This window comes from Bubalus bubalis, chromosome 12 (genome assembly GCF_019923935.1).
Source record: "Bubalus bubalis isolate 160015118507 breed Murrah chromosome 12, NDDB_SH_1, whole genome shotgun sequence".
Classification (NCBI taxonomy): Eukaryota; Metazoa; Chordata; class Mammalia; order Artiodactyla; family Bovidae; genus Bubalus; species Bubalus bubalis.
In genome coordinates this window covers 71,733,368-71,761,357 of record NC_059168.1, presented here as the reverse complement: position 1 = coordinate 71,761,357, position 27,990 = coordinate 71,733,368, and the positions used below count along the sequence as shown (strand labels likewise).

Here is a 27,990-nt window from a genome sequence, read left to right as displayed (position 1 = left end):
CTGAACTGATTGTGCCTCAGGTAAGCCCCTGCCAACTGGAAGAACAGTCAGTGTGACACAAGGGGTTGTGTGGCTGAAAAGGCAAGCAAGACAGTGCATCCACAGCATCAGACCATGCCAGGCACAAAACGGTTTCAACTTGTGACTGGGACCCCGGAGCCTGGCAAGTGGGAGGTGAGACACTTTCCCCATGTTGGCCTTCTGTGCTGATTCCTAGAATCCTGTCTGTTTTGGGCTTCCCTTCCCCCTGAGTTTCTGCTGTTCCTGCCCTCCTTCCTATCTTCCTCCCTGATTTTCTTTCCTTGATAGGCCCAGAGTACCAACTGCCAGCTAAATGCTGTGTGCGTGTGCGTGTGTGTGTGTGCACGCACACACGCGCATGTGTGTATGTTTGTCTCAACACTGTGCCTGCAGCCACTCCCACCTCCAGCAGGCGTGAATGAAGCTTTGGCTCCCTGCCCTTACCCTTGTCCCCGCTTCCCTCTCCTTGTCTGGGTATGAGGCAGCCCTGCCAATCACAGCGAAGTCAAATCATTGACCAGGGATCTGGACAAAGCTGATGCTGAGCAAATGCAATGTGATGCTGAGCTCTTCCAGGAGGAGGGGCAAGTCATGCCCACATACCAGGTGACCCAGACCCACCCCCTGGACACTGCAAATAAAGACGCCAACCCCAACCCCACCTCAGCTTCTGCCTTCTCAGGCCATGGTTCCTTATTTTTGAAACCCTGAGAGCCTCTCCACCCCCGACCCCCAGTCCACTGTCCTTTCCTTGGCTGCTGATGCCTACCTGTTGCCTCCAGCGACTTTACAACGAGTCAACTCTGACCACCATGGAACAAGTGGCTGAAAAAGTTCAGAAAGTGCTGAAGGTACCAGCTCTCCATCTCCTCCCTGCTTAAATCTGTGTTTCCCTCTACATTTCTATTTTCTTGGTCTCTATGTTTCACTTTTATAGACTTTAGTCCTCCTTTCTTCCAGTCCTCCCTCTTGGATCCTTATTGTCATCTTATCAATCAATAATAATTATAATAAATATTGTTGCATACTACTTTATGATTGACCATGCACTTTCACATCCATTACCTTCACAAAACCCTGTAAAATTGGTGTTATTATCTCCATTTTTTTTTTCAGATGGGAAAATGAAGACTTAAGATAATCATAGTGGTTGTGGTTTAGTCTCTAAGTCGTGTCCAACTCTTGTAACCCCTTGGACTGTAGCTCACCAGGCTCCTCTGTCCATAGGATTCTGTCCATAGGATTTTCCAAGCAAGAATGCTGGATTGGGTTGCCATTTCCTTCTCCAGGGGAATCTTTCTGACCCAGGGATTGATCCCAGGTTTCCTGCGCTACAGGCAGATTCTTTACCAACTGAGCTACCAGGGAAGCCCATAGTAGCTTGCCCAAATACACCCAACTAATACTTGCTGGATAATGCACTTCTATCTGTCTACCTACCTATCTAGGACAAAGCTGCTTTCCTTTTTTGGATTAAGTAAGGGTTTGAATAAGTAGCTAAGCGAGAGTTTTGGGTCAGAATGAAGTTTCTCAAATCCGAGGTTCTTTCTACTGCACGGCACTCTGTGTGTTCTGTTCACTTTTGTGATAACAGGAGAGTTCTCTTACTGACAAAGAAGAAAGCATACTTTCCCCAATGGGCTGGGGCCAGGAGACCTAGGTGTTTTTCTTTTCTCAGGAGCCTGGGGTGGGGTGGGGGGCTGGTGGTGCTGAGTGGAGGGGGCACCTCTGGCAGGATGGCATTCCTCATGTCCGTGAGTATTTCAGTCCCTGGTTTTGCTCTCTCTGCCTTCTTGGGGTGACCCTCAGGACCATAAAGCTCATCATGGCTCAACTCCCAGGCAGACTCCCTCCAGCTCTGACTCTCTTTCTTCTCTGAAAGCTAGATCTTGCTACGGAGCCCCATTTCTTCCAAGCCCATCTGAGCCCCACCAGTCCATTGCCAGTATCTCTATGGCCCACACACCCCCAGTCAGTCGTCTCCAAGCAGTGTCTTTAAGTGTCAGATTCCAAGCAGCACTAGCTAAACACTAACCTAAGAGAATCATTATACAGCCTCTCCTTTCCAGGTGTTGCGAATCCAAGATAATTGTTCCTTCCCTGTCTTTACTACTTCATGTTGTCTCCCCGATGGCAGGTCTCCTTTAACCAGCTGATGAAAGGTCTAGGACAGAAACCTACCTCAATACAGGAGGCGACAGGTAAGCCAAGTTGGCCTATGACTACTGTGCTTGACTTGAATAACGTCTTTTAGAAATTGAATTTGAATGCTTTTAGGCAGAGATTGTGTCAATTTGCTTTCCACTTTGCATTCTTCTGTTGCCTGACTAACCCTTCTAGGTATTTCAAGTTTTTCACCCCTACTGAATGTTTATCATGGTGCCCAACAAATAGGAGGTGCTCCTCAGTGGTAGCTTCCCCTTCATTTCCTCCTCTCCGGGGCAGCCTTAATAAACCATAGGCTGCTGCTTCCCAAGCAGTGCCACTGGCCTCGCGTGTGTCCTTTTAGGTCTGTGGTGGCCTCTAGGGAGGGGACAGAATATAGTGCCCTGGACAGGATTGAGGAACGGAAGGTCTGTGTTTTCCACTGACACTCAGCCAGAGACCTCTGTCCGTTCCTTCCCATGGGAACATCAAAGCCCCAATATCCAGCCAAAGCCCATCCCCCACCTCTCCCGCCCCTCCCCCACCCAAATCCCTGCCCTGACATCCTCACAGTAGGTTTGTGTCTGGAATCCTCTTGGTGGCCTCCCCTCCTAGGTGGCTGCTGGGAAGAAGAGGGTGATTGTCACTGGCGCTTCGGTGGGACTCTGTGAGTATGAAGATGGGTTGTGTGGATCAATTTTACAGGAAGGCAGGTATAGGAGTGGAATAGCATGGAAGAGACATTGACAAGATTTATGTCGATTTAGCTCGAAAACAGGATTTGCATAAAGAAGTTTGATTTTATGATTAATTAGGATCCAGTTGTATGCATGTGGATCAAGGGGAAGGGATCCTATCTTAGAATAACTGTGTACCAATCCATTCCACAACCAAAACAGAGAAGTCCAGGGGTCAGTCAACTATGTTGGTAGGTCAGTCCAACTGCTGCCTGTTTTTGTAAATAAAGTTTTATTGAAACAGCCATTTATGTTTACATATTGTCCGTGGCCACTCTCATGCTTTAAAGACTGAGTTGTGGAACAGAGGTCATAGGGCCCAGAAAGCCTAAAAAATTTGCCTTCTGGCTCTTTGCAGAAAAAGCTGACCCAGGACTAGTCCCTTGCTACTTAAAGTGTGGTCCTTACACCAGCAGCATCAGTATTACCCAAGGTTTGTTAGAAATGCAGACTATCAGGCCTCCCCACCTGGGATTTACTGAGCCTGATTCTGCATTTTAACAAGATTCCCAGGTAGTTTGAGAAGCACTGGGCTAGAGGACCCAGAGTTTCCTCTCAGCTCCACAGCTCTGACTCTGACTCAGGATTCACTCAGCAGAGCCTGGACCCCAGCAAGGGCTGGATGTGAAATGAGGTACGTGAGGAGAGCAGGACACTGACCTCATGGAGCTTTCAATTCAGTATGTTCAAACTTTCCTCCAGATTCCTCAGGGGAACTTGTTAAAAATGTTAAGTCCAGGGCTTCCCTGGTGGCTCAGTGGTGAAGAATCTGCCTACCAATGCAGGAGACGTGGGTAAGATCCCTGATCAGGGAGGATCCCCATATGCAGCGGAGAGGCTGGGCTTGTGCACCGCAACTGTTGAGCCTGTGCTCTGGAGCCTGGGACCCGCAGCTGCTGAACTCATTTGCTGCAATTATTGAGGCCTGCAAGCCCTGGAGCCTGTACTCCCCAACCAGAGAAGCCACCATGGTAAGAGGCTTGCGCACTACAACTAGGGAATAGCCCCTGCTTGCTGCAGCTGGAGAAAAGCCCTCACAACAACAAAGACCCAGCACAGCCAAAAATAAATAAGTAAAATTTAAAAGAAAAAGAAAATTAAAAAAACGTAGGTCTAAGGGATTCCCTGGTGGTCCAGTGGTTAAGACTCAGTGCTTCCACTGCTGTGGGCTGCAGTTCAATCCTTGGTTGGGGAACTAAGATTCTGCAAGCTACATAGTACAGCCAAAAATAAAAATAATAATACAAAAAAAGTAGGTTCATGGGGTTCTCCCCTTCAAATTCAGATCCAGTAGATTTTAATTGGGCCCGGGAAATTGCATTTAAACAAGCATTTGTGGGTATTCTGATGCACATGGGCCTCCGGCAGCGCTAGAGTAACCCCCTCATGGTGCCCTCCTCCCTCTCTAGGCTCCCTTTTTGGCAGGCCACATGGACTACTGCGTGGATAACCCAGACGTCTTTTTTGCCAGTCCTGGTTGGTTTCAACCCATTAAGCATGGCCAGGTGAGCCTTCTGTAGTGAAAAGTCGTGTCCAGAGCCCCGGGGGAGGCTGGGAAGGAACCTGTGAAAATTACAAGGCGATCACAAAAGAGAGGGCAGGGCGAATATAGCCTTGTTCACCAAATCTCAGAATAAAAAAATTAAAAAAGGGTGTTTCTAGCTTAGAAAGCTTTTGGTTGGTCAGTTGGTTTGTTCTCTCATTTCAGAAAGGACTGAAGGCAGCTTACAAAGGATAGATAAAATATAAGAAAGCATACATTGAAAGCAGAGTGAAGAGGTAAGAAAAACACAGGTCAGAAGACAGAATGAGCTCAGGAAAATGATCCCACAAAGACCAGTACTTTCATCTGCTGTGGGCCCCAAGCCTCTTTTCAAAGAAGAAGTAGTGAGTGCTGACTAGCCGCCTACTCTCTCTCCTTTACCTATTTTGATTATTTTAGAGCCCTTTCTCCTTCATTCCACGAGCCCCTTGGGTCCCTTTCTGGTTACTCACATCCCCATCTTGTTCCCCTTTCCTGAGATCCCTGTGCCTCCAAATGACCTCCCTCTTATTCTCTGTCTAAATGGCCACTTTGAGCTCAAGAAGGTCAGCATATTAAACCAATAATGCTTAATTGTAATTCTGTGGATGCACTGCCTTGAGAGTATTAAAAAAACGTAAGAAAGATTTTTGTAGGAGAGGTCTGATGTAGGCTTGAGGTAAGGTCCTGAAATATCTGAATTTTGGAAGCATCCTTGGAGATTCTGATATACAGCCAGGCTGGGGAAACTCTGCTAAATAAACCATTGGAGTGGGCCTCCTGAAGAAGTGGAGGGTTTCCTGTCACTGGAGGTATTTCAGCAAAGGCTTGTTGATTACTCAACAGCTGCTTTGTGTATCTGGTGGTGGTCTTGGGGAGAGGGACAGCTGAGTTCTTTTGCAGACTTTTTGAACTCTCAGATTCCAGGCATGTGGTGTAATTCACATGAAGGTATAAATGATCTCTTTTAATGGAGGACCTTCCTTTACCAAAAATGTTTCTGCTGCAGTGGATGCTAATTTCAGGCACTGTGACTAAGTGAAATGAAGGATTTCAAACAATGTAGGCGTGGAGATCTTCCAGTTGTTCCTTAAATCAGTGGCTCCCAAACTTGGCTGATCTTCAGAGTCGTCTGGGAAGCTTTTTAAAAATACAGATTTGGGGGCTCCACTCCAGAACTTCTGAGGCAGATTCTCAGAGTGGGCATGGAATCTAGAAATGGGTAATTATTAAAAAAAAAAAAAAAACAAACCTCCCCAGGTGATTTTGATGACCAGCCAAGTCTGGGAATCTCAGTTTTCAACCACACAGTAAACACTCTCCTCTCTCTGCTTAGGTCTCCTCTGTCTGAGGTCTGTACAAAGTTTCAGAAGTAGTTTGAGGACAAGTTATAGAAAACACTTTACCCAGTAGGTATATAAATATGAAACTTGTTTGACCCAGAAGTAATGCAGATGAAAAAAATATTAAAATAGTTCAAGAAGGGAGGGAACCTTTCTGGAATGCAATGAAAAGAGGAAGTTAGGGAAGCCATAGACAGAAATAACTTTTTGAGTTCTTGCCATGGTGAGTAATTCCCAAATTATCCCCTTTCAAAGCCTGGAGAGCCAACCACAGAAGATCCCCATTCTTTGAGATTCTGTGGTTTCACCTAAGCAGATAACAAACCTGTTGCTCTCCTCATCCACACTTTGTCTTGTTCTTGATTAACTTATTCAAGGGAGATTCCCAACTGTTAGGTGCTATACTTCAGACCTTGTAGCTTGGTTCTCTCAGTAGGAACTTCAGCTAGTGAGGGGTTCACTATATGGAGAGATTTCCAGACTATATTTCCAGGAATGGGAAAAGCTTCTGACGGACCCTAAAACTGAATAGGTGGTGATTGTGACATTTGGTTGATGGGCATTCTCTCAGGCACCTGCAGAGGGTGTAGCTAGTGTGGTCATGGCAATGAGACCTGTGGAAGGACCAGGTCATGAGGAAGTTCTGGTCTCAGGCTGGAACTTTACACTGGAGTGTCGGTTTTGTTCTGGGCTTCAGTTGCTGAATGTTTTATTAACCCTCATCCTTGAGGTTCAGGGACACAGTGCTCCTGTGGGCATCAAAACACATCTCTCTAGGAAATTGTAGACCTCTGACCCCAATCCCAATGTGGTCTCTGATCTCGATTCCCATCTGAGGTCCTTCCTTTAGGTTCTTACAGACAATCCCCCCTCTGTCTCTCTTTGGGCCCTAAAAATGATCCCACTGAAGACTGGAGTTCAACATTCTGACAAATAGCGGAGCAGATGCAGAAACTGCAAGAGAAACAGGAAGCTTTTGTGCTCAATCCTGCAACTGGGGTGAGATCTGCCACTGCCCCTACCCCTTGCCCCCAACTCAGGATGGTTTGCCATCGAGAGCCTCTGATTTTAGCTTCTGTTACATCTTGTCTGGATTCCTGGCATTGTGTGTCTACTGAAATGTTGTAAATCACATCCTATTTTCTCATTTTGTTTTTCGTCTTAAGATGTGTTATTTCCATTCTGGCCCTGTCTCTTAAATCAGTAATTGTTAAATACCTAAATGGTCTAGGGGAAGTTTCTATTTAAAGACATTCTTTTGAATCTGTGTGTGTGAGTGTTGTTTTGCTAAGTTCCTTCAGTCATGTCCAACTCTTGGCAACCCCGTGGTTGTAGCCTGCCAGGTTCCTCTGTGGGTATTCTCCAGACAGAAATACTGGACTGAGTTGCCATTTCCTTCTCCAGTGGATCTTACCATATAGAAAGTATCAAGTAGACTGGTGAACTGCTTTATGTCTCTTTTATATGTTTAAATTTCAAATATGGGATTTTAAAAACAATGGGATGCAGTTTCATCCTTCTGCCTTTCTAAAAGTCTCCAAAATTGACTTGGGCTTTCTAAGTCTCCTGTGCTCCTGTTCCTTTTGTCTCTGGATCGTGACTGCATCTCACTAGCATCATCTTCTCTTCTTTTCACCTTACAAAGTACCTTAACCAAATCCCTGATCCTCTCTGCCAGGGATGGGCACGTCTGTGACATTTCCTTGACCTTCCTTCTGCGAGATTGGAAGGCAGGAATTCCATATCACCCACAAGTTCTGTATGTTTCATCTCCCAGGGACTTATCTCTCCTCCTCTCTGCAATTATTTACTTTTAATCTCCTTTTCTCAAGCTCTTCTTTTTATCATTCTCTTTGCTGTTATCTCTTTATCTGTTTGGTGTGTCATGTCACATATCATGTTATGGCTGTTTCATCGGTCTGTCCAAAGAACAGGAAATGTGTCTGGATTAGTAAACTGCTATTTAAAAAGGGGAGGATGTAGTGGGGAGAAAGTTCTTGGGAAAAAGAAAAATCGTCTCTGAAAACCCTTATCCCCAAGTAATGGAAGACTCATTATTCTGGCTTTGTCTCCAAAGTCCTGAAAGTACCATAGAAATGACCAGAGCGGGGCTCTTTCTCTCTCCTCTTCTCTCAGTTAAGCTCTCAACCCAGCGTTCCTCCTCACAGCACACTGGGGGCCACTAGTCCTACAAATACCTGTGGAGTGGCCACTAACCAGAGCACATGTCCAAGAGCCACTGTAACCAGACTGCACGCACAGTGGTCACTAACTAATAAGCTCCAGGACCCTCTTTCCACTCCCAGATTCTCCTGGGTGTCATCATCACTCCCCAACCTGAGGGCCTCAGTGACTCCTTCTGGATGAAAAGTCGAAGCGCCACTAACATCCTTCTGGAAGCCCTGTTGCCAGCAGCCCACAAGACTGTGGACCATTGTAGCATCAGGACCATTGGACCATTGTAGATGGGGCATTGCAGCATCTCCAAGGTAGGCAGGATCTGACCAGAGAGAGATCAGAGTCGGGCAGCTGGGGGGACAGTGCAGATGGAGGAATGGCATATCCAGACCTGGAGACTAGGCTTAGCACCAAGACTGGGGCCCTGTTGGTCCTTCCCTGAGAAGGGAGCTGGCTGGGGACACCGGTGGTCCCATGACACAGTCACGGCACCTGGCTTGTTCCCAAGGGACCCTGGGTTTCTCATGTCCAGACCTGATCCCTGTGCCCACCTGGGACATCCAAAGCTAACATGGCTTCTGAGAGTCTTTGCTTTGGGGATGGTCCAGGCCATGTGGGGTAGAGGTCATATTGCTGTGTGCCTGCTCCCCTCCCCAGGGTCTCTTGCCTGGCTTCCACGTGGTTCACTTACCTCCTCGTCAACTCTCTGATCCCATCCTCCTCTCAGTGCTCTGGATGCTCTCTCCTACTCTGCTCTTTAGTCTTCCCACCAAAGCCCTTCCTGCCCTTCTTGAATGCAATCTGGCCCTTCTTCCTGCACCTCCACCAGGGACCAGCAGAACTTAGTTTCAAGGGAATTGTGCCTTCCCTTGAATTGCATGGGAGGGACCTAGGTTTTCTGAAGGGTGTACTGGGCCTGCCCTGGGAGATGGTCACCTTTCTCCCAGATGCCTTTTGGAAATCCTGCAGACATTTAAGCGGGCTTCTCAGGTGACCTATGGTCAAAGCCCCAAGATCACCACCCTGATGAAACAGGCCAGCACCAGGTATGTAGATATATATTTGGAGGGAGGAAGTGGCTTGGGCAGAGAATGTTCTGAAAGCAGCGGAGACTCTATGGGATATGTTAATATGGGAAGTTCTGGGGATGGGGACCTGTGTGTTAGAGGGTCAGGATAGGTTTTTGGTTCATTTATTCCTATGCTCTTCCGTTTGTATTTTTCTCTGATCTCTGGACTTTTTTCACTGTAATCTCTCCTCTCACGTCCTGACCTCTGACCCATACTCAGCCTGGCGAGAAAGGCCAAGTGTACCTGGTTGGCTGGCAGACCCTGGGCATCATTGCCATCATGGATGGAGTAGAGTGCATGCATAACTTTGGTGCTGATGGGACTCCTGTATAGACTTTCCTCCTGATTCTTCCTGATCCAAACCAATCGGTCTGCTATCCAAATTCTTTCCTACTCCAACCCATGGCAGGACGCCTTATTCAGTGTTCATCCTGCTCTACCTAGATAGGCATTCAGTCAAATGCTCCTTCTTTTGAACCTTCACTCAGTCCTTGATCCCTTGCTTAGCTATGGCCTCCCATGTGTGTTATTCCACACCCTGCAGCCCACTTGCCACTTTCCTCCCAGTCCCACTGACACCTTCCCAAGCCTGGAACCTTCCTCTCCTATGAAGCCTCTCAATCCTCTCTCCCTGATTTCCTAGATTTCTGAGATGTCTATGGCTTTCTCATTGCTGATCGCAGTGGCATGTTTAACCTGGCGGCTGAGCTTATCAACCAGGTGGAAAGATGATGGGATGTGGGGAAGCTGGGAAGATAACTAGTGTGCAGAGGGTGGGAGAAAAGAGGAAGGTGGAAACAGATAGGGGAATACTATGGGATTCCTTTCTAGAGAAGGGGAAATGGGTTAAAGGTCATGAGGCTTTGGGGCAGCATGGAGACAGTGTGGGAAGCTCTGAATTCATCCCCCCAACCTGGCTCTAGTCCAGAGCTCTTCCATCAGCTGCGTCATCTTGGGCAAAACACTTTTTACTTCTTTGAGTCTTGGTTTTTTATTGTACATCTGTAGATAAAAGCTCTGGACTCAATGTCCTCTAAGGGCCTCTTTGGTCTCCAAGTCTGTGTGCCAGAGTTTTTCATGGGAGGGATTCTCTCCTCTTTTTCTGCCCCAGGGTCCCCATTTCTCCTTCTCCCAGGAAGACTTCCTGACTTCCATCCTGCCGTCCCTCACAGAAACTGACACTGTGCTCTTCATTTTCACCCTGGATGGTGAGAGGGAAGATGGGAATGGTGGGGTGAGGGGCTGGAGGCAGCAGAGTGACTCAGAGGAACTATCACTTTTCCAGGTCTTAGGGTGCCTGCTCGGAGGTGGGGGCAGCAGTATGTATCCTGACTGGGCCCCAGGGCAGGAGGAAGAGCTGCCAGAGAGCCAGCCCTTCCACTCTGATGGCCTCTCCCTCTCCTTAGACAGCTTCACGGAGGTGCAGACACTGGTGGAGCAGGTGAAGGAGAAGACCTCCAACATCCAACATCCAGGCCTTGGCACACAGCACTGTGGGGCAGTCCCTGCCGGTGAAGGGCCAGACTTGAGGAGGGGACCCCGGGGAACGGTGACAACCAGGTCTTCCTGGAGATGCTGCTCCTGCTCCTCTCTCTCTCTCCAGATCCCTCTGAAGAAGCCCTTCCCCTCCATCATCAGCATCACATGGCCACTGCTTTTCTTCAAATATGAAGGGAACTTCATCCAGGTATGAGGGATGAGGAGGTAACGTCTACAGTGAGGGACACAGAAAAGGAGGGATCCCAGGAATTAGAAAACCCAGGGCTGGGACTTCCCTGGTGGTCCAGTGACTAAGACTCTGCTCTTCTACTGCAGAGCACAGGTTCAATCCCTGGCTGAGGAATTAAGATCCCACATGCCGTGTAGGTGGTGCTAGTGGTAAAGAACCCGCCTGCCAATACAGGAGAGGTAAGATATGTGGGTTTGACCTCTGGGTTAGGCAGATCCTCTGGGGAATCGACACGGAAATCTACTCCAGTATGCTTGCCTGGAGAATCCCATGGACAGGAAAGCCTGGTGAGCTACAGTCCATGGGGTTGCAAAGAGTCAGACATGACTGAGCCATTAACACTTACTTATGCTGTGTGGAATGGCCAAAAAACAACAACAACAACAACAACAAGGAAAACCCAGGGCTGGAGGGTAGAAAGGGTTATTTGACCTCCACAAAGCCAGCTGGGCAAGTTCTTGTGTTCAGTTCAGTTCAGTCGCTCAGTCGTATCCGACTCTTTGCGACCCCATGAATCGCAGCACGCCAGGTCTCCCTGTCTGTCACCAACTCCCGGAGTTCACCCAGACCCAAGTCCATCAACTCAGTGATGCCATCCAGCCATCTCATCCTCTGCCGTCCCCTTCTCCTCCTGCCCCCAATCCCTCCCAGCATCAGAGTCTTTTCCAATGAGTCAACTCTTCGCATCAGGTGGCCAAAGTACTGGAGTTTCAGCTTTAGCATCATTCCTTCCAAAGAAATCCCACAGCTGATCTCCTTCAGAATGGACTGGTTGGGTCTCCTCGCAGTCCAAGGGACTCTCAAGAGTCTTCTCCAACACCACAGTTCAAAAGCATCCGTTCTTCGGCACTCAGCTTTCTTCACAGTCCGACTCTCACATCCATGCATGACTACTGGAAAAACCATAGCCTTGACTAGATGGACCTTTGTTGGCAAAGTAATGTCTCTGCTTTTCAATATGCTATCTAGGTTGGTCATAACTTTCCTTCCAAGAAGTAAGCGTCTTTTAATTTCATGGCTGCAGTCACCATCTGCAGTGATTTTGGAGCCCCCCAAAATACAGTCTGACACTGTTTCCACTGTTTCCCAATCTATTTCTCATGAAGTGATGGGACCAGATGCCATGATCTTAGTTTTATGAATGTTGGGCTTTAAGCCAACTTTTTCACTCTCCTCTTTCACTTTCATCAAGAGGCTTTTTAGTTCCTCTTCACTTTCTGCCATAAGGGTGGTGTCATCTGCATATCTGAGGTTATTGATATTTCTCCCGGCAATCTTGATTCCAGCTTGTGCTTCTTCCAGCCCAGCATTTCTCATGATGTACTCTGCATAGAAGTTAAATAAAATAAGCAGGGTGACAATATACGGCCTTGACGTGCTCCTTTTCCTATTTGGAACCAGTCTGTTGTTCCATGGCCAGTTCTAACTATTGCTTCCTGACCTGCATATAGGTTTCTCAAGAGGCAGGTCAGGTGGTCTGGTATTCCCATCTCTTTCAGAATTTTCCACAGTTGATTGTGATCCACACAGTCAAAGGCTTTGGCATAGTCAATAAAGCAGAAGTAGATGTTTTTCTGGAACTCTCTTGCTTTTTCAATGATCCAGCGGATGTTGGCAATTTGATCTCTGGTTCCTCTGCCTTTTCTAAAACCAGCTTGAACATCTGGAAGTTCATGGTTCACGTACTGCTGAAGCCTGGCTTGGAGAATTTTGAGCATTACTTTACTAGCGTGTGAGATGAGTGCAATTGTGTGGTAGTTTGAGCATTCTTTGGCATTGCCTTTCTTTGGGATTGGAATGAAAACTGACCTTTTCCAGTCCTGTGGCCACTGCTGAGTTTTCCAAATTTGCTGGCATATTGAGCGCAGCACTTTCACAGCATCATCTTTCAGGATTTGAAATAGCTCAACTGGAATTCCATCACCTCCACTAGCTTTGTTCCTAGTGATGCTTTCTAAGGCCCACTTGACTTCACATTCCAGGATGTCTGGCTCTAGGTAAGTGATCATATCATCGTGATTATCTTGGTCATGAAGATCTTTTTTGTATAGTTCTTCTGTGTATTCCTGCCATCTTGTGTTCTTGTGTTACCAGGTCACTAAGCAGAGTTCTCAAGTCATTGGGCTGCTGCATTCAGTTCTCTTGAGAAAAATGCAAAATATAGGATGGGCCACCAATCAGCTGACAGATATTCTTCTGTCCTTTTTCACAGGTTAGTTATCAATACTAGAGTCATCTACACTGTGCAGAAGCCTTTGAGGCATATTTTTTTTGCAAGTTGTCCTATGAGTTCACTGCAGATAACAGTACACTGATACAGTCCCTGCTCACTAAGGAAATTATGATCAGTACAAGCACTGGTAGTAACTGTAGCAATAATAATCACTTCGGGTGCACTTTGCAGTTTAGGGTTTGGAGTGAGCACCAGGATGTCTGGATGCCACTTCAGCTCTGCTTTGTGGCCCAAAAGAAAAAGCAGTTTTACGTATCTCTGGTCCTCAGTTTTCACACACAACATCCCTTATCCTCCAGAGGGCAGAACCAGGCCCCTGAAGGGTGGTGCTGGAGAGATGTGGCCTCATCCATTATTCAAACCACTTCCTCCAGGAAGCTTCCCAACTTGACCAGACAATAGCTGGGGTGCTCCTTACCTGCCCTCAGAACTCAAAGGAAGCCCCTCTCCACCTGAGCAGGGAATCCACACTCTTTTCAAAGTGTATCTTTGTCTTTCCTTCTAAATGGTGTTCATTCATCATATCCCTATTTCTCTTGGCATGCTTTCCACACTATTGCTTTTGAGCTCTCACATCTCTCAGAAGTCTTTTCCAATTACACCCACCTTGTCTAGACCCCTTCCTTTTATGTTATATACTTCTTCACACTTATAGGTTCCATTGCATAGTCATAATACCTCATACACAGAGGCCTTTGCACTTTACAAAATATTTTATGTATGTTTTCTCAATTCTCTTAACAACCTCCTAAGGATTGTGTGTTCAATGTCCCCATTTCCCAAATGAGAAAGTTGAAATGAAGACATTAAGGGATTGTAATCATGACTACACAACTAAGACAGAAATCAGGCTTTTTAAAAATTAATTATTATTGTTTTTTGCTGCACTGGGTCTTCACCGCTGCAGGCGGGCTTTCTCTAGTTGTGGCGAGTGGGGCCTACTCTTCATTGCCATATACAGCTTTCTCATTGCTGTGGCTTCTCTTATGTAGCACAGGATCTGGGCTTGTAGGCCTCAGTAGTTGCAGCAGGTGAGCTCTACAGTGCAGGCTCAGTAGTTGTGCTGTGAGGGCTTAGAAGCTCCACAGCATGTGGAATCTTCCTGGACCCGGGATCGAACCCATGTCCCCTACATTGGCAGGTGGATTCTTATCCACTGCACCATCAGGGAAGTCCAGGAGTCAGGATTTGAACCCAGTTTGAACCCAGGTTTTGTGACTTTAAATCCGTGGTTTATTTCACCATATGGTATAAATTTCAACCATGTCCATGAGTTGTGTGAGACTCTTTTATTCATTCATTCAGCAAATAGTTTTAGAGTACCTGTCACATACCAGGTACTATCCCAGGGGTGGGGGATATAGTAGGGAATGATAATCTGTGATATTTTAAAGAACTGTATTTTTAAAGAAAATTGTAACTATGATAGCAATATATATTTTTATTGTCAAAACTTTCAGAAATACAGAAATCAAAGAGGAAAGAAACCATCATAATTCATCTTCTTCCAGGAAAACCCCTCAGACAAATTTTAGAGAATATCTCTCTATTTTTTAGTGCATATGTAAAATATTTATATAAAAATAGTATACTCGGCATGCTGTTTTTAACTTGCTTCTCTTTATTTAAAATTATAAACACCTTTCTGTACTAATGTTATTTACCTCATAATTTTATTTACTTACTTATGGCTGTGCTGGGTCTTGGTTCCTTTGCATGAGTTTTCTCTAGTTGCGGCGAGTGGGGCCACTCTTCGTTGTGGTGCATGAGCTTCTCACTGTGGTGGCCTCTCCTTTTGCGGAACACAGATTGTAGAGCACAGGCTCAGTAGTTGTGGCCCATGGGCCCAGTTGCATCCATGGCATGTTGAATCTTCCTGGACCAGGGGTTGAACCTGTGTCCCCTGCCTTGGCAGGAGGATTCTTATCCACTGCACCACCAGGGAAGTCCCTACATTTAAAATTTTCTTTATTTAGTTATTTATGGCTGTGCTGGGTCTTCTTTGCTGTGTGCAGGCTGCTCATTGAGGTGGCTTCTCTTATTGCAGAGCACCAGCTCTAGGGCACTCAGGCTTCAGTCGCTGTGGCACATGGGCTCGGTAGTTTCAGCTCTGGGCTCTAGAGCACAGGCTAGTAGTTATGGCCCATGGGCTTAGTTGCTCTGAGGGACATGGAATCCTGACCAGGGATCAAACCCATGTTTCCCGCATTTGCAGGTGGATTCTTTACCACTGAGCCACCAGGGAAGCTCTTTGCTTCATCATTTTTAATGTCAGTATAGTATTCCTTGGAATGGATGGACCATCATTTTTTACTCTAACCCCAGTCATCAGATGTTATAGTTTCAACATTATGGCTTTTATTAAAGTGCTGCACAGAATATCCTTATACACATATTTGACACTCTCATTAGTATAAACCTCCAAAAGTGGAATCACTGGGTTAAAGTATGTCTAAAATTTTAAAGGCTTTTTGATGCATATTGGTACCTCCAAAAAGGTTTATAAACAGAGGGTAAAATTGGTTGTTCCCCCACACCCTTAAAACACTGGGTAGCATTGTTCTTTTGAATCTTTGCTAATCAGCAAAGGGAAAAACAAAAAGCATTGAAGTGTGAATTTATATTCCATTACTATGGAGATTGGCTGCTTAAAGATATTTGTTGGCCTTTGAATATACATATATATATATATTTTTTTTTTTCTTTTCTTTTTTTGACTGCACTCTGCAGCATGTGGGATTTTAGTTTCCAGACCCGGGATTAAACCCATGCCCCCTGCATTAGAAGCAATTTTTATTGCTTCCTGAATATTTTTATTTTTTTCTATTGCTTCTTCATATCTTTTGGGCATATTCACCCATTCTTTTTTAGGGTATTTTTTTCTTACTAATTTATAAGAGGGAGTATATATAGCAAGGATGGTAGTCCTTTTTTCCCATTCTGTATTTTCCCCTGGTTTATTATCTTTAATTTCTACGTTTCTGATGTCGAGACACTTTATTTACACTTTTTTACATAGTCAGATCTATCAGTTTTTTTGTATGTGTTTGTGTGGTTTTTGTCTTTTGCTTGATTCTGGTTTTTTATCTTTTAAATGTACTGACATTGTTTAAAATAAGGAGGCTTCTTTCAAAGCTTATAAATCTTTAGTTGTAGAAATATTTTTGATGTAAAATCTGCCCACACTTTTATTTTGAAAACTTTCAAATCTGCAGAAAAATTGCAAGAATAGTACAATGAACACCCATATGCTTTTCGCTAGATTACCAGTCATTAACATTTTGCCACATCTGCTTTATCTCTTTTTTCCCCTGAATCATTTGAAATGTAATTGGAGATATGATACTTGACACAAATTACTGTGTTCCCTAAGAACAAAGGACATTTGTCTTCATAATTACCACATAATTATTGCTCGGGAAAATGACAATTAATACAACATGATTATCTTATACAGACTATATTCAGATTCCCCCAATTATTCTTGTATTGTTTTTATCTTCCGGATCCAGGATCTGATCAAGAATAATGCGTTGCATTGCATTTCATTATGTTTCTTTAGTTTCCTTTAATCTGGCTGAGTCCCTCAGTCGTTTTTTCTGTTTTTCATCAAAACAGTGATGTTTTAGAAGTCTAGACCAATTGTTTCCCAGTATGTGCCTCACTTTGGATTTGCCTGATTGTTTTCTCCTTATATTCACCTTAAATTTGGGGGCAGGACCCTGCATAGATGTGGCTGCTCCTTTATCGTTGTATCACACGGGAGGTTCCTGATGTCAGTTCGTCCCTTTGTTTGGTGGTGCTATGTTTGATCATTTGATCAAGGTGGTGTCTGTTAGGCTTCTTTTAATCTTATTCCTCAGCATCTTTCACCCATGATTTTAGCATCCGCTGATAATTCTTGGTTGAATCAATTATTACTGTGACAGTTTTCAAATGGTGATTTTTCTGTTTCTACCCTTCTGTCTACATTTATGAGTTGGCATTCTTCTGTGAAGAAAACCTCTCTTCTCTCCCCATCTTATCTACATTTGTTTGGTACTGATATGAACTCATGAATTTTGGTTGCTCAGTGTGTTTTAATCTATTCCTGTTATTACTCATTTTAATGCTCAAAATGCGAGCTCATTCAAACTGGCCCTTGTGTTCTTGTGACATATCTATCCACATTAGCATTTAAACACTCTACTGTGCTGCTTTTTGCAAAAAAAAATTTTTCCTGTTCTCTTATGCAACATACATACTCTTCTATGCCTTGCATTTTTGCTTAACAAGATATACTGAAAAGCTCTCCAGTTTATAAATCTCTTCTTCATTATTTACATTTGTGTGTGTGTGTGTGTTTATGCACCCGGGGGAGAATAGTATGACTTACAGTTGACTCTCTGCATCCGTGGTTTCTCCCTAGCTACATGTTGTTGTTAGTACTCAGTCGTGTCCGACTCTTTTGTGATCTTATGGACTGTAGCCCGCCAGGCTCCTCTGTCCATAGGATTTGCCAAGCAAGAATACTGCAGTGGGTTGCCATTTCCTTCTCCAGGGGATCTTCCCAACCCAGGGATGAAACCCACATCCCCTGCACTGGCAGGCAGGTTCTTTATCAGTGGGCCACCAGGAAGGCCCCTCTCCACATGTAGGGGCACGAAATGTAGGGGCACAAAAATGTTGGCCCAAGTTCGCCTTATACTTCCCCTGGTTCCAGCCGTGGGATCAATCATTTTCCAAGGAACCCTGATTTTCAGTAGAAATTGATATTTATAGAGCTAGGTACTTGGTATGCTCACTGCTCCTGGCTTGTTTTGCCTCCAAGCCCTTTCAGTAGAAAGAAAAGAAAATATATAAAGATATATGTTTTCGAAGACACATGTATATACATGTACTCTGCTCCAACATCATCAGTGTATGTATGCATCTGTTCAGTCCTGCAGTGAATACCAGTTTTGGAACTGCTACCCTCGTACCACTGTTATCAACAAACTTGCCAAGAAGTGGTCAAGATTTTTGCAGTTCTTTTTGTCCCTTGGCCACATCCCACTCAAGGTAGATAAAGTGTTCAAAAGTCACTTGTATTAATTTTTTTTCTTTGTGGTTATGTTATTAATGTGAGATACAGTTAGGTTCATTTGTTTTTGTTTTCAATTTCAGATTTTTTTTCGGTGCTTGATCTAATTTTATCTTTTGAATGTGTGAAATGTGAAAGTAAAAGTCACTCAGTTGTGTCTGACTCTTTGCAACCACATGGACTATACAGTCCATGGAATTCTCCAGGCCAGAATACTGGAGTGGATAGCCTTTCCCTTTTCCAGGGTATCTTCCCAACCCAGGGATTGAACCCAGGTCTCCTGCATTGCAGGCAGATTCTTTACCAGCTGAGCCACAAGGGAAATATAACATGATTTAAAAGTCAGAACTTAAAAAGTTGTCTTCTTCTCTATTCCTTCCCTCCCATTCCTACTCATTCCTGCAAGTAACAATTTCATTTGTGACTGACTTCTCCTCCTGTGTCTTTTTTTACCAAAAAAAGCGTGCGTGTGCGTGTATGCTTTGCACTTCTTTCTTATACAGGAAGCAGCTTACTATATATACTCTTTTGTGCTTTTGCGAGGCATACTGAAAATAACTGCACTTTGGTTTATAGAACTCTTTTTTGAAAAGCATCTCTATTTTTATTTTTTTAAAGAAAGTGGTTTATTTATAAATTTATTTTTTAACTATTTTGGCCATGCTGTACGGCTTGTGGGATGTTAGTTCTCAGACCAGAGATTGAACCCGGGCCCTTAGCAGTGAAAAGCATGGCGTCCTAACTACTGGACTCCCAGGGAAGCTCCTGTAGAACTCCTCCTCATTGTTTTCCACGTTCAGGTGCGCTCTACATGTGCAAGGTCATTTGGGTAGTCTCTTCTGCAGGGCATTTGACCTGTGTGTTTATGTATATACATGCTGCTGCTGCTAGGTTGCTTTAGTCCTGTCTGATTCTTTGCTACCCTATGGACTGTAACCCGCCAGGCTCCTCTGTCCATGGGATTCTCCAGGCAAGAATACTGGAGTGGGTTGCTATGCCCGCCCTGCCCTCCCCCCCAGGGATTTCCCTACCCAGGGAGTCTCTTTTGTCTCCTGCATTGGCAGGCAGGTTCTTTACCACTAGTGCTACTTGGGAAGCCCTGTAAAATATATGAAATACACTCATTTTCTAATGATGTGGTGGTCTTGATGATCCCTTGATTGTGAATTCTTTATAAATTAGAGATATTAGTCCTTTACTTCTGATAAACAGGTAACAGTTGAACAAGGCAGTGGTTAGGGGCACTGACCCTCTACAGTGGAAAATGGTGTAACTTATAGTTGACTCTGTGTATCCATGATTTCTCCTTATCCACATTCCTGGGATAGGAACATTGTAGTACTGTGTATTTACCATTGAAACAATCCACATATAAGTGGACCCTTGCAGTTGAAACCCATGTTGTTCAAGGGGCTCTATATATTATATTTTCTATGAGTTTTAACAATACAAAAGTCTTTGCTTTAATATTTCTGGGGTAAAACTTAGCAGTCTCTCTTTTATTGAATCTGTATCTTGGGAAACAGAAAGCACCCCTCACCCTACCCCCACCCCCAGACTGGAAAGGAACTCCATCTGTGTTTTCTTTTAGTACATGTTTTCTTCTAGTAAAAATGGTCTTTCTCTTGCTCTCTTTTATTAACATCATTTTTTAAATGGAAGTCTGTTTATTTTACAATGTTCTGTTAGTTTTGGGTGTACAACAAAGTGATTAAATTATATAGTATATATAATTCCTTTTCAGATTCTTTAGGTCATTATAAGATATCATAACCTATACAGTAGGTCCCTGTTGCTTATCTGCTTTATATATAGACATGCCTAAATGCTAATCCCAAACTATCATTAGGAGCTTATTCTTGTGTATAGGGTGAGGTATGGACTCAATTTTGTATTTTTCTGAATGACTATACAATTGTCCCAGTATATATTTTTAAAGTTCATCTTTTCCTAAGTGATATGAGATGCTATCTGTGTCAAACACTCAGTTCCCAGGTGCAATGGTTTATTTCTGGAAATTTGTGTATGTCTATTGATGTGCTAATATCATACTGTTTAAATATAGATACTTTATGGTATATTTAATGTCTGATAAGGGCTAGTCCTTGCTTCAGTACTCTTCTGTATAACTACTGCCCCTTTTCCACATGACTTTATTTTTTATAAGATTTATTTATTTTTATTATTTTTTGGCTGTGGTGGGGCTTTGTTGCTATATGCAGGCTTTCCCTAGTCACGGCAAGCTGGGGCTACTCTTTGCTGCAGTGCAGGGCTTTTCATTTCGGTGGTTTCTCTTGTTGCAGAGCATGGGCTCTAGAGCACAGGCTTAGTAGTTGTGGCACGTGGACTTAGCTGATCCGAAGTTTGTGGGATCTTCCTGCACCAGGGATTGAACTAGCGTCCTTTGCATTGCAAGGCAGATTCTTAACCACTGGACCTACAGGGAAGCCCTCCACATGAACTTTAAAATGAACCTGTCTAGGTTCAAATTTGTAAAACTTAAATATTTTTATGTTTGTTTGTGTGTGCTCAGTCCTGTCAGACTTTTTGTGACCCCATGGACTGTAGCCCACTGTGCTCCTTTGTGCATGGAATTTCCCAGGCAAGAATACTAGAGTGGCTTGCCATTTCCTATTCCAAATGGTTAGTGATATAACTCAGATTTGATTGATATCTCCCCAGCTGCATAGTCTGACATGTAGCCGATAGCATCAGTATTGCATACTGGCCAGCTTTATTCTGATTGGTGAGATTTCTATTCTTAAACTCAAGTGTTTGTTGATCAGTTGTTAAGTATTTTCAATGTAGGCCTTGCCAGGGGTTTGTGTGACCAGCTATTTATAGGGTTGCAGAACAAGTAGCAGTAGTAGTATCCTGTTTCCTCAGCCTGGTTAGATCCAAGTCCTTAATCCCCTCAGTTCCTTTACTGGACTACTGGTACCCTCAAAGATGTTACAAATGCAAGATATGAGGGCCAGGAACAGGTGATAATTAATACAGTCCCATGTATTTGTACAACTTTTCAATTTCATTGTGATTTCATATCCAGGAAATGATTGTGGCTCATCACTAAATCAGAAGACCTGGATTTAGGTCCTGATTCTACGTTTCACTATTAAGTTATTTTACTTATGACTTCTAGTTTCCATATATGTAGAAGTGGGTATAGAAAAAAAATCTATTTCATAGGATTGTTTTAAGAATTGAATTAATTTTTCAATAAACATCACAGTAACCATGGTATTGATCAGTAACCATGTATCAGCCATTACCAAAGCAAATTTTGTCTGCACTTTTAATCCCTGGATTCCTGTCTTATAATAAGGCCCTGTTTGTTCTGCTGCTTACTGATCCCTCATTTTCGATATCCCCATATATCTGCCCTATTTAGAAGTTCCAGCATGAGCTAAGCACCAAGTGGGTGCTGAATACAATGAGTACAGGGGCCCATGTGCTTCTTGGGCAGATTCTCCAAAACCACATGTTGGACCTCCTCATTCATAACTCTAAGCTCTTCTGGTGAGCCCTGGCCATGCTGCAGGTAAGGATGTGATGGGGTGGGGCTGGGTGGGGCCTGGCCCCAATGCCTAGGCTGCCATAAGAAGCATATTTCAGAGGAATGGAGATGTGTAGATGTGAGGGCTGACTTTTATTCTGTGCCTCTCCTCCTCCTCCTATCAAGTCTGTCCTCCTCTCTAAGAAGTCAGTGTGCACACATAGATGTGTGTTTGTGAAATTATAACTATTAGGCAAGAGTCCCAAGGTAGCTAGATCCAGATATGCAAAATGATGTGCCCTAGAACTTTCAGCATTTTCATACTGTTCATGGGGTTCTCAAGGCAAGAATACTGAAGTGGTTTGCCATTCCCTTCTCCAGTGGACCACATTCTGTCAGACCTCTCCACCATGACCCGCCTGTCTTGGGTGGCCCCACAGGGGATGGCTTAGTTTCATTGAGTTAGACCAGGCTGTGGTCCGTGTGATTAGATGGAATTCCAGTTGAGCTATTTCAAATCCTGAAAGATGATGCTGTGAAAGTGATGCACTCAATATGTCAGCAAATTTGGGAAACTCAGCAGTGCCCACAGGATTGGAAAAGGTCAGTTTTCATTCCAATCCCAAAGAAAGGCAATGCCAAAGAATGCTCAAACTACCACACAATTGCACTCATCTCACACACTAGTAAAGTAATGCTCAAAATTCTCCAAGCCAGGCTTCAGCAGTACGTGAACCATGAACTTCCAGATGTTCAAGCTGGTTTTACAAAAGGCAGAAGAACCAGACATCAAATTGCCAACATCCGCTGGATCATGGAAAAAGCAAGAGAGTTCCAGAAAAACATCTATTTCTGCTTTATTGACTATGCCAAAGCCTTTGACTGTGTGGATCACAATCAACTGTGGAAAATTCTGAAAGAGATGGGAATACCAGACTGCCTGTCTTGCCTCTTGAGAAACCTATATGCAGGTCAGGAAGCAACAGTTAGAACTCGACATGGAACAACAGACTGGTTCCAATAGGAAAATGAGTATGTCAAGGCTGTAAATTGTCACCCTGCTTATTTAACTTCTATGCAGAGTACATCATGAGAAATGCTGGGCTGGAAGAAGCACAAGCTGGAATCAAGATTGCTGGGAGAAATATCAATAACCTCAGATATGCAGATGACACCACCCTTATGGCAGAAAGTGAAGAGCACTAAAGAGCCTCTTGATGAAAATGAAAGAGAGTGAAAAAGTTGGCTTAAAGCTCAACATTCAGAAAACTAAGATCATGGCATCTGGTCCCATCACTTCATGGGCAAATAGATGGGGAAACAGTGGAAACAGTGTCAGACTTTATTTTTTTGGGCTCCAAAATCGCTGCAGATGGTGATTGCAGCCATGAAATTAAAAGATGCTTACTCCTTAGAAGGAAAGTTATGACCAACCTAGGTAGCATATTCAAAAGCAGAGACATTTTGCCAACAAAAGTCCATCTAGTCAAGGCTATGGTTTTTCCAGTGGTCATGTATGGATGTGAGAGTTGAACTGTGAAGAAGGCTGAGTGCCGAAGAATTGATGCTTTTGAACTGTGGTGTTGGAGAAGACTCTTGAGAGTCCCTTGGACTGCGAGGAGATCCAACCAGTCCATTCTAGAGGAGATCAGCCCTGGGTGTTCTTTGGAAGGACTGATGCTAAAGCTGAAACTCCAGTAGTTTGACCACCTCATGCGAAGAGTTGACTCATTGGAAAAGACCCTGATGCTGGGAGGGATTGGGGGCAGGAGGAGAAGGGGACGACAGAGAATGAGATGGCTGGATGGCATCACCGACTTGATGGACGTGAGTTTGAGTGAACTCCGGGAGTTGGTGATGGACAGGGAGGCCTGGTGTGCTGCAATTCATGGGGTCGCAAAGAGTCGGACACGGCTGAGCAACTGAACTGAACTGAGAACTTTCAGCCTTTAGCTCTGCTTTCCTCTGGGTCACTCTTATTCTCAGGCAGGTGTTCTCCACTAGGTGGCAAACTGGCCACCAGCAGTGCCAGCCTAACATCCTACCAATCCAGCAACCCTGGTGGAAGGAGAGTTTATCTGTCCCTGTGATTCCTGCAAATATCTGAGGGAGGGTTCTCATTGACTTGTCTTGGTTCACATGCCTATCCCTTAGCCAATCACTGTTCTTTGGGGGAAAGCAGCCCTCTGCCTAGGCCTGGGTCATGTGTTCCAATGAGGAAGGGGCAGGAAGTGAGCGTCAAACATATGTCACACGTGGCTATGAGAATGGGGGAACAATAATTCCCCAGAGGAAAATCAAGGTGCTGATGCCAGGAGGAGGAGAAACGGATGCTGAGCAGATAGCACAACAGATGGTCCTGAAAGTAGGGTTGCTAGATATAGCAAAGAAAAGTACAGGACACTGGTTAAATTTGAATTTCAGATAAATAAAGAATACTTTTTAGTGTAAGTATATTCCATGCAATATTTGAGACATACTTTCTCTCTCTCTCTCTCTCACTCTCTCTCTCTCTCTCTCTCTCTCTCTCTCTATATATATATATATATATATATATATAATCCATCTGAAATTCCATTTAGCTGGATATCCAACATTTTAATCTTCTAAATCTGGTAGCTCTACATGAAAGGGATCAGCCAACGGTCATTTAGTGAGCGACCACCAGGGCCCCAAAACAACTTTTTTAAATGAGTAAAACCAACAAGTCAACTGGGAAAAAAAAGCCTTCATGCTTTTCTTGTTTCCAAAGTTGGGGCAGGTCAGGGGGGCCAGAGTATACATGATCCAATCCTTGCAATCCCAGTATGGCCCAGCTAATGGAGGAGAGACAAAGCCAACACTTGAAACTGAGAACAATTAAGTGTCAAATTGCATGATCCTTACTGAGGTCCAGTAGAATGTCAGAGAAAATAGAATAGGCACTATAGCAAAGCAGAAGTTTTCACAGAAGAAGCGATGTTTGAGCTAGGCCTGCAGGTTATGGCTAGGGAAAGGTGAAAGGCAGGGCATTCTGGTGAGAAGGAACATTAGCCGAGGCCCAGAGTAGGGATTAGGCATGATATGTGGGGGAAAAAGATCTGGAGTCATTTTCACAGAGTGGTGAGGGGTGATGCAGGAGCAGGAAGGCGATAAATTGTGGAAGATTAAAAACCAGACAGGAATTTAGACTTGCCAAATGTAGCTAGATCTGTGCTGTCCAAGATAGCAGCCACTGGTCATATGTGACTGCTGGAGCCCTTGAATTGAACTGAACTCTACATTTTGTTTAAAAAGTGAAGCAGTGTAATTTTTTTCATTAAACACAACTTTATTCTTTTGGTAGGACTTTATTTCCCTTTTGCATTGAAATTCAGTGCCTGAACTGAAATGTGCTGTGACTATAAAATGAAAACTGGATTTCAAAGACATGGTACAAAAATATTATAAAATATCTCACTCATAGTTAATTTTTAATACTGTTTACATGTTGAAATAATATTTTGGATGTATTGGATGAAATAAAATGACCAAAATTTATTTCACCTGTTCCTTTTTTAATGCAGTACTAGAAAGTTTTAAATTATATATGTGACTCACATTTTATTTCTATTGAACAGAGCTGAACTACATAGAGAGGAGAAGGGTGATGAAAAAGAATAGAAGCAAAGTTTGCAGATGAACAGTCTTACAGCAGCATAAAAGATGGATGTGGTTTGGTAGGAAACCAGAGGGAATGAGTTCAGTTTAACATGACCAGCCTCTGGGGTTGGTGGGATGTGGCCAAAAATGTGATCAATTTGTTATTAATTCTCCAGTTTAACCCAGCCAATCAAGGCCCACCACCAACACTTTTAGCCCAATTTTCCTTTATATCTGGGGATTTGAGTTTGGGATTGCTTACTGGGATGAATTCTCTATGACTGGTCTTCGAGATCCCAGCCTCCTCATCTCCTGATTGCTTTTCCTTCCTTGACCCCATTCGTAGCTCCCCTGGCCTTCTAGCCCAACATTGACCTTCCCGCTTCTTCCACAGCGGTTCTCCAGACAACCCAAGCATGATGGTTCGAGAGCCTCCTTCAGGTGATCCACTTCCCTTAGCCACTGTTGGATGATATGCAGGAAGCTCCCATCTTCCATGTCCAGGTTGCACACGAGAAGGAACAGGTAACTCGCCAACTGCTAGTCATTTAGGAAACACCAATGGCAACCCACTCCAGTATTCTTGCCTGGAGAATCCCATGGACAGAGGAACCTGGCAGGCTACAGTCCATGGGGTCGCAAAGAGCCAGACAGGACTGAGTGACTTCACTTTCACTCTTCTGAGTGCTTACGGTGTGTCAGGAACTTGACTTCGCACTGAATTTACAAAGCTCAGTAACACTCTGCCAGGAGTTCCCTGTTCATGGAGGCAACGTGGGTTGTGACAAGTATCATGGAAGTGAGAAACAGGTACTACAGAAGTGCAGAAAAGGGGTCTTCAGTTTTGCCTGGAGGGGAGTTAGGAAAGAGAGGGAGAAGGGGTCTTTGAACTGGGTCATGAACCAGGCCTGGATTAAGTTTTCTGGGTCAGGATGAAGGCTTTTCTCTGCTCTTGACCCATCTCATTCTAACTTCTAGTCTTTGGAAACTCCCTTCTATTCTTTCATCCAACCTGGTAGCTTCTGACTCCCACACTGAATACGTGAGCTCCTCCAGGGTTCTTCCTCAGATGACCTCGTATTCTCAGGCTTCAGTTCTCCCTGCCTCTTCCCTACAGATGATCCCCATAGCCTTGCTGAGCCTCCTCTTCCAGTGCTCCAGTGCTCCATCCCTGAGGTCCAGGCACACCTGACTGCAGCTCCGTCTGTGGGGCTGTGAGGAGCGCCCTCTCTCGGCCAAGTCGGAAGCGCAAGGCGGACCCCCCTGGAGACCCTCAAACCTGCCCTGCCGTGAACTGGTGTTTCTGGGCGCGTGGAGGGGGCCAGCCCAGCCCAGTCCACCCCTTGGAGACTTGCTGGGCCAGTAGCAAGTGTGGTGGGAGGAGAGGCCCATTCTTCAGGAACACCAGCTGTCCGGGGTGGGGAGACGGTTTCTCTCCTGGGTGAGAGCTTGCTCTGCAGCCAGTGGTCTCCACTTCCCCTGGCATATTCCGATTTCAGAAGTAAAACTGAATGTCGTCTTCTGAAAAGTTAACGTTCCACTCTCAGTTGATCAGAGTTAATAGATCAAAGTCAATAGATCAGAGGGGAACAGGAAGAATGGCATGTGTTGGTCCCAACAACTGGCTTGTTTCTGTACTTCTCCGCCTACCTCCCAATTCCATTTTCAGTGGCCACTGACCCAGATCTTATTCCAGCTTCTTTATATTCCCCCATCTCCAACATGTAGGTACAAATGTGCACACACACACACACACACACACATATATTTCACTCCTACACAGGATCACACAAGGAAGGAGCAGTAGGAACTTAGCTAATTCCAAGGAAAGAGAGAAGAAATTGTGTCCCCAACAAAGGACATCCAGAAAATAACAATCCTGACACGACAGGATCCTCATCACTAGAATGAATGCTACATCCACACATTTTAACATGAAGTGAGCATTGCATCTCCTAGGCAGTGTTTGCAAAGGAATGTAGGGAACTCTGGCAGTGCTGAACACCTTTAGATGGTGGACCCAACACACACTAGAAACCCCAGTACATTTCAGACCTCAACTATCATCTGTTTTGACAAATCAGAGGCACCCTGGCCCATCCCAGACCCCTGCCAGCTCTTCAGTGCCTATGAGGTATGAGCCTTGTAATAGAGAGCTGGCTCCCCCTTGTGGCCAGAGAGTACCTTGGTGCTAGATACCCAGGAACTCTCCGAGGACAAAACTTCTCTGAAGCTCACTTGAAACTTTTGGTACAAGGGTGACTGCTAAGGAGCCAAATAGATTTCAGTTTTATGAGAACAGAGTATTCAGCCCTTTAAAGACAGCCATAAGGGCCCGCTCTATACCTGTGGGCCTCCAGCCTCTATTTGAACTCCCTTTTCTTGTTCTACATCTACATTTATGTGGCTACCTCAGGTCTTTAACCAGTGTCCCCTTCCTCAACATCATTCTTATAGGGCCTTCTGATGGTCATCCATTTGGTTTTTATCCTCCACAAACACCTTTTCCTAACCCTACAAGTCAAGATGGATAAAGTCAGGAAAAGGCCCTGCAAAGGCTTTCAGTTTCTCTTGACCCACAGCTCTCCCATGCACTCTGTTGGGTAAATTCTTCTCTCCTCTTGGCCTCATGAGCAGGGTCAGGTCAGAGAAGATACCCAGCTTTCCAGGACTGGAGGAGGCAAAGCCAACATGTGCAGCAGGCCTCCTCCCACATGTGGGATGGATAGAGTGCAGGGTCAGATTTCCCCAAGGCTGAAGGCAGGACTACTCTGGAAGTCCAGAAAGTTTTTCTTTTTGTGTTTTTAGTTTACTAGCCAAGTACTTGGATGGT

General features: G+C 44.5%; 1 protein-coding gene across 1 annotated transcript; it reads left to right on the top strand.

Annotated features, from left to right (window-relative positions):
* The first annotated feature begins 26 nt into the window (after positions 1-26).
* Positions 27-26,880, top strand: GCKR (glucokinase regulator). Its single transcript, XM_025261350.3, is given in 28 exon segments — positions 27-174; positions 488-530; positions 533-627; positions 804-877; positions 1,712-1,775; positions 2,159-2,192; positions 2,195-2,222; positions 2,531-2,594; positions 2,782-2,833; positions 3,317-3,318; positions 4,313-4,363; positions 4,365-4,408; positions 6,662-6,766; positions 8,104-8,204; positions 8,875-8,996; positions 9,236-9,330; positions 9,658-9,736; positions 10,128-10,224; positions 10,423-10,475; positions 10,477-10,527; positions 10,620-10,703; positions 21,432-21,581; positions 25,552-25,573; positions 25,576-25,682; positions 26,275-26,313; positions 26,316-26,364; positions 26,367-26,416; positions 26,418-26,880. Coding segments are annotated over 28 exon segments (1,848 nt in total). The 5' UTR covers positions 27-114; the 3' UTR covers positions 26,451-26,880.
* The last annotated feature ends 1,110 nt before the right edge of the window (positions 26,881-27,990 follow it).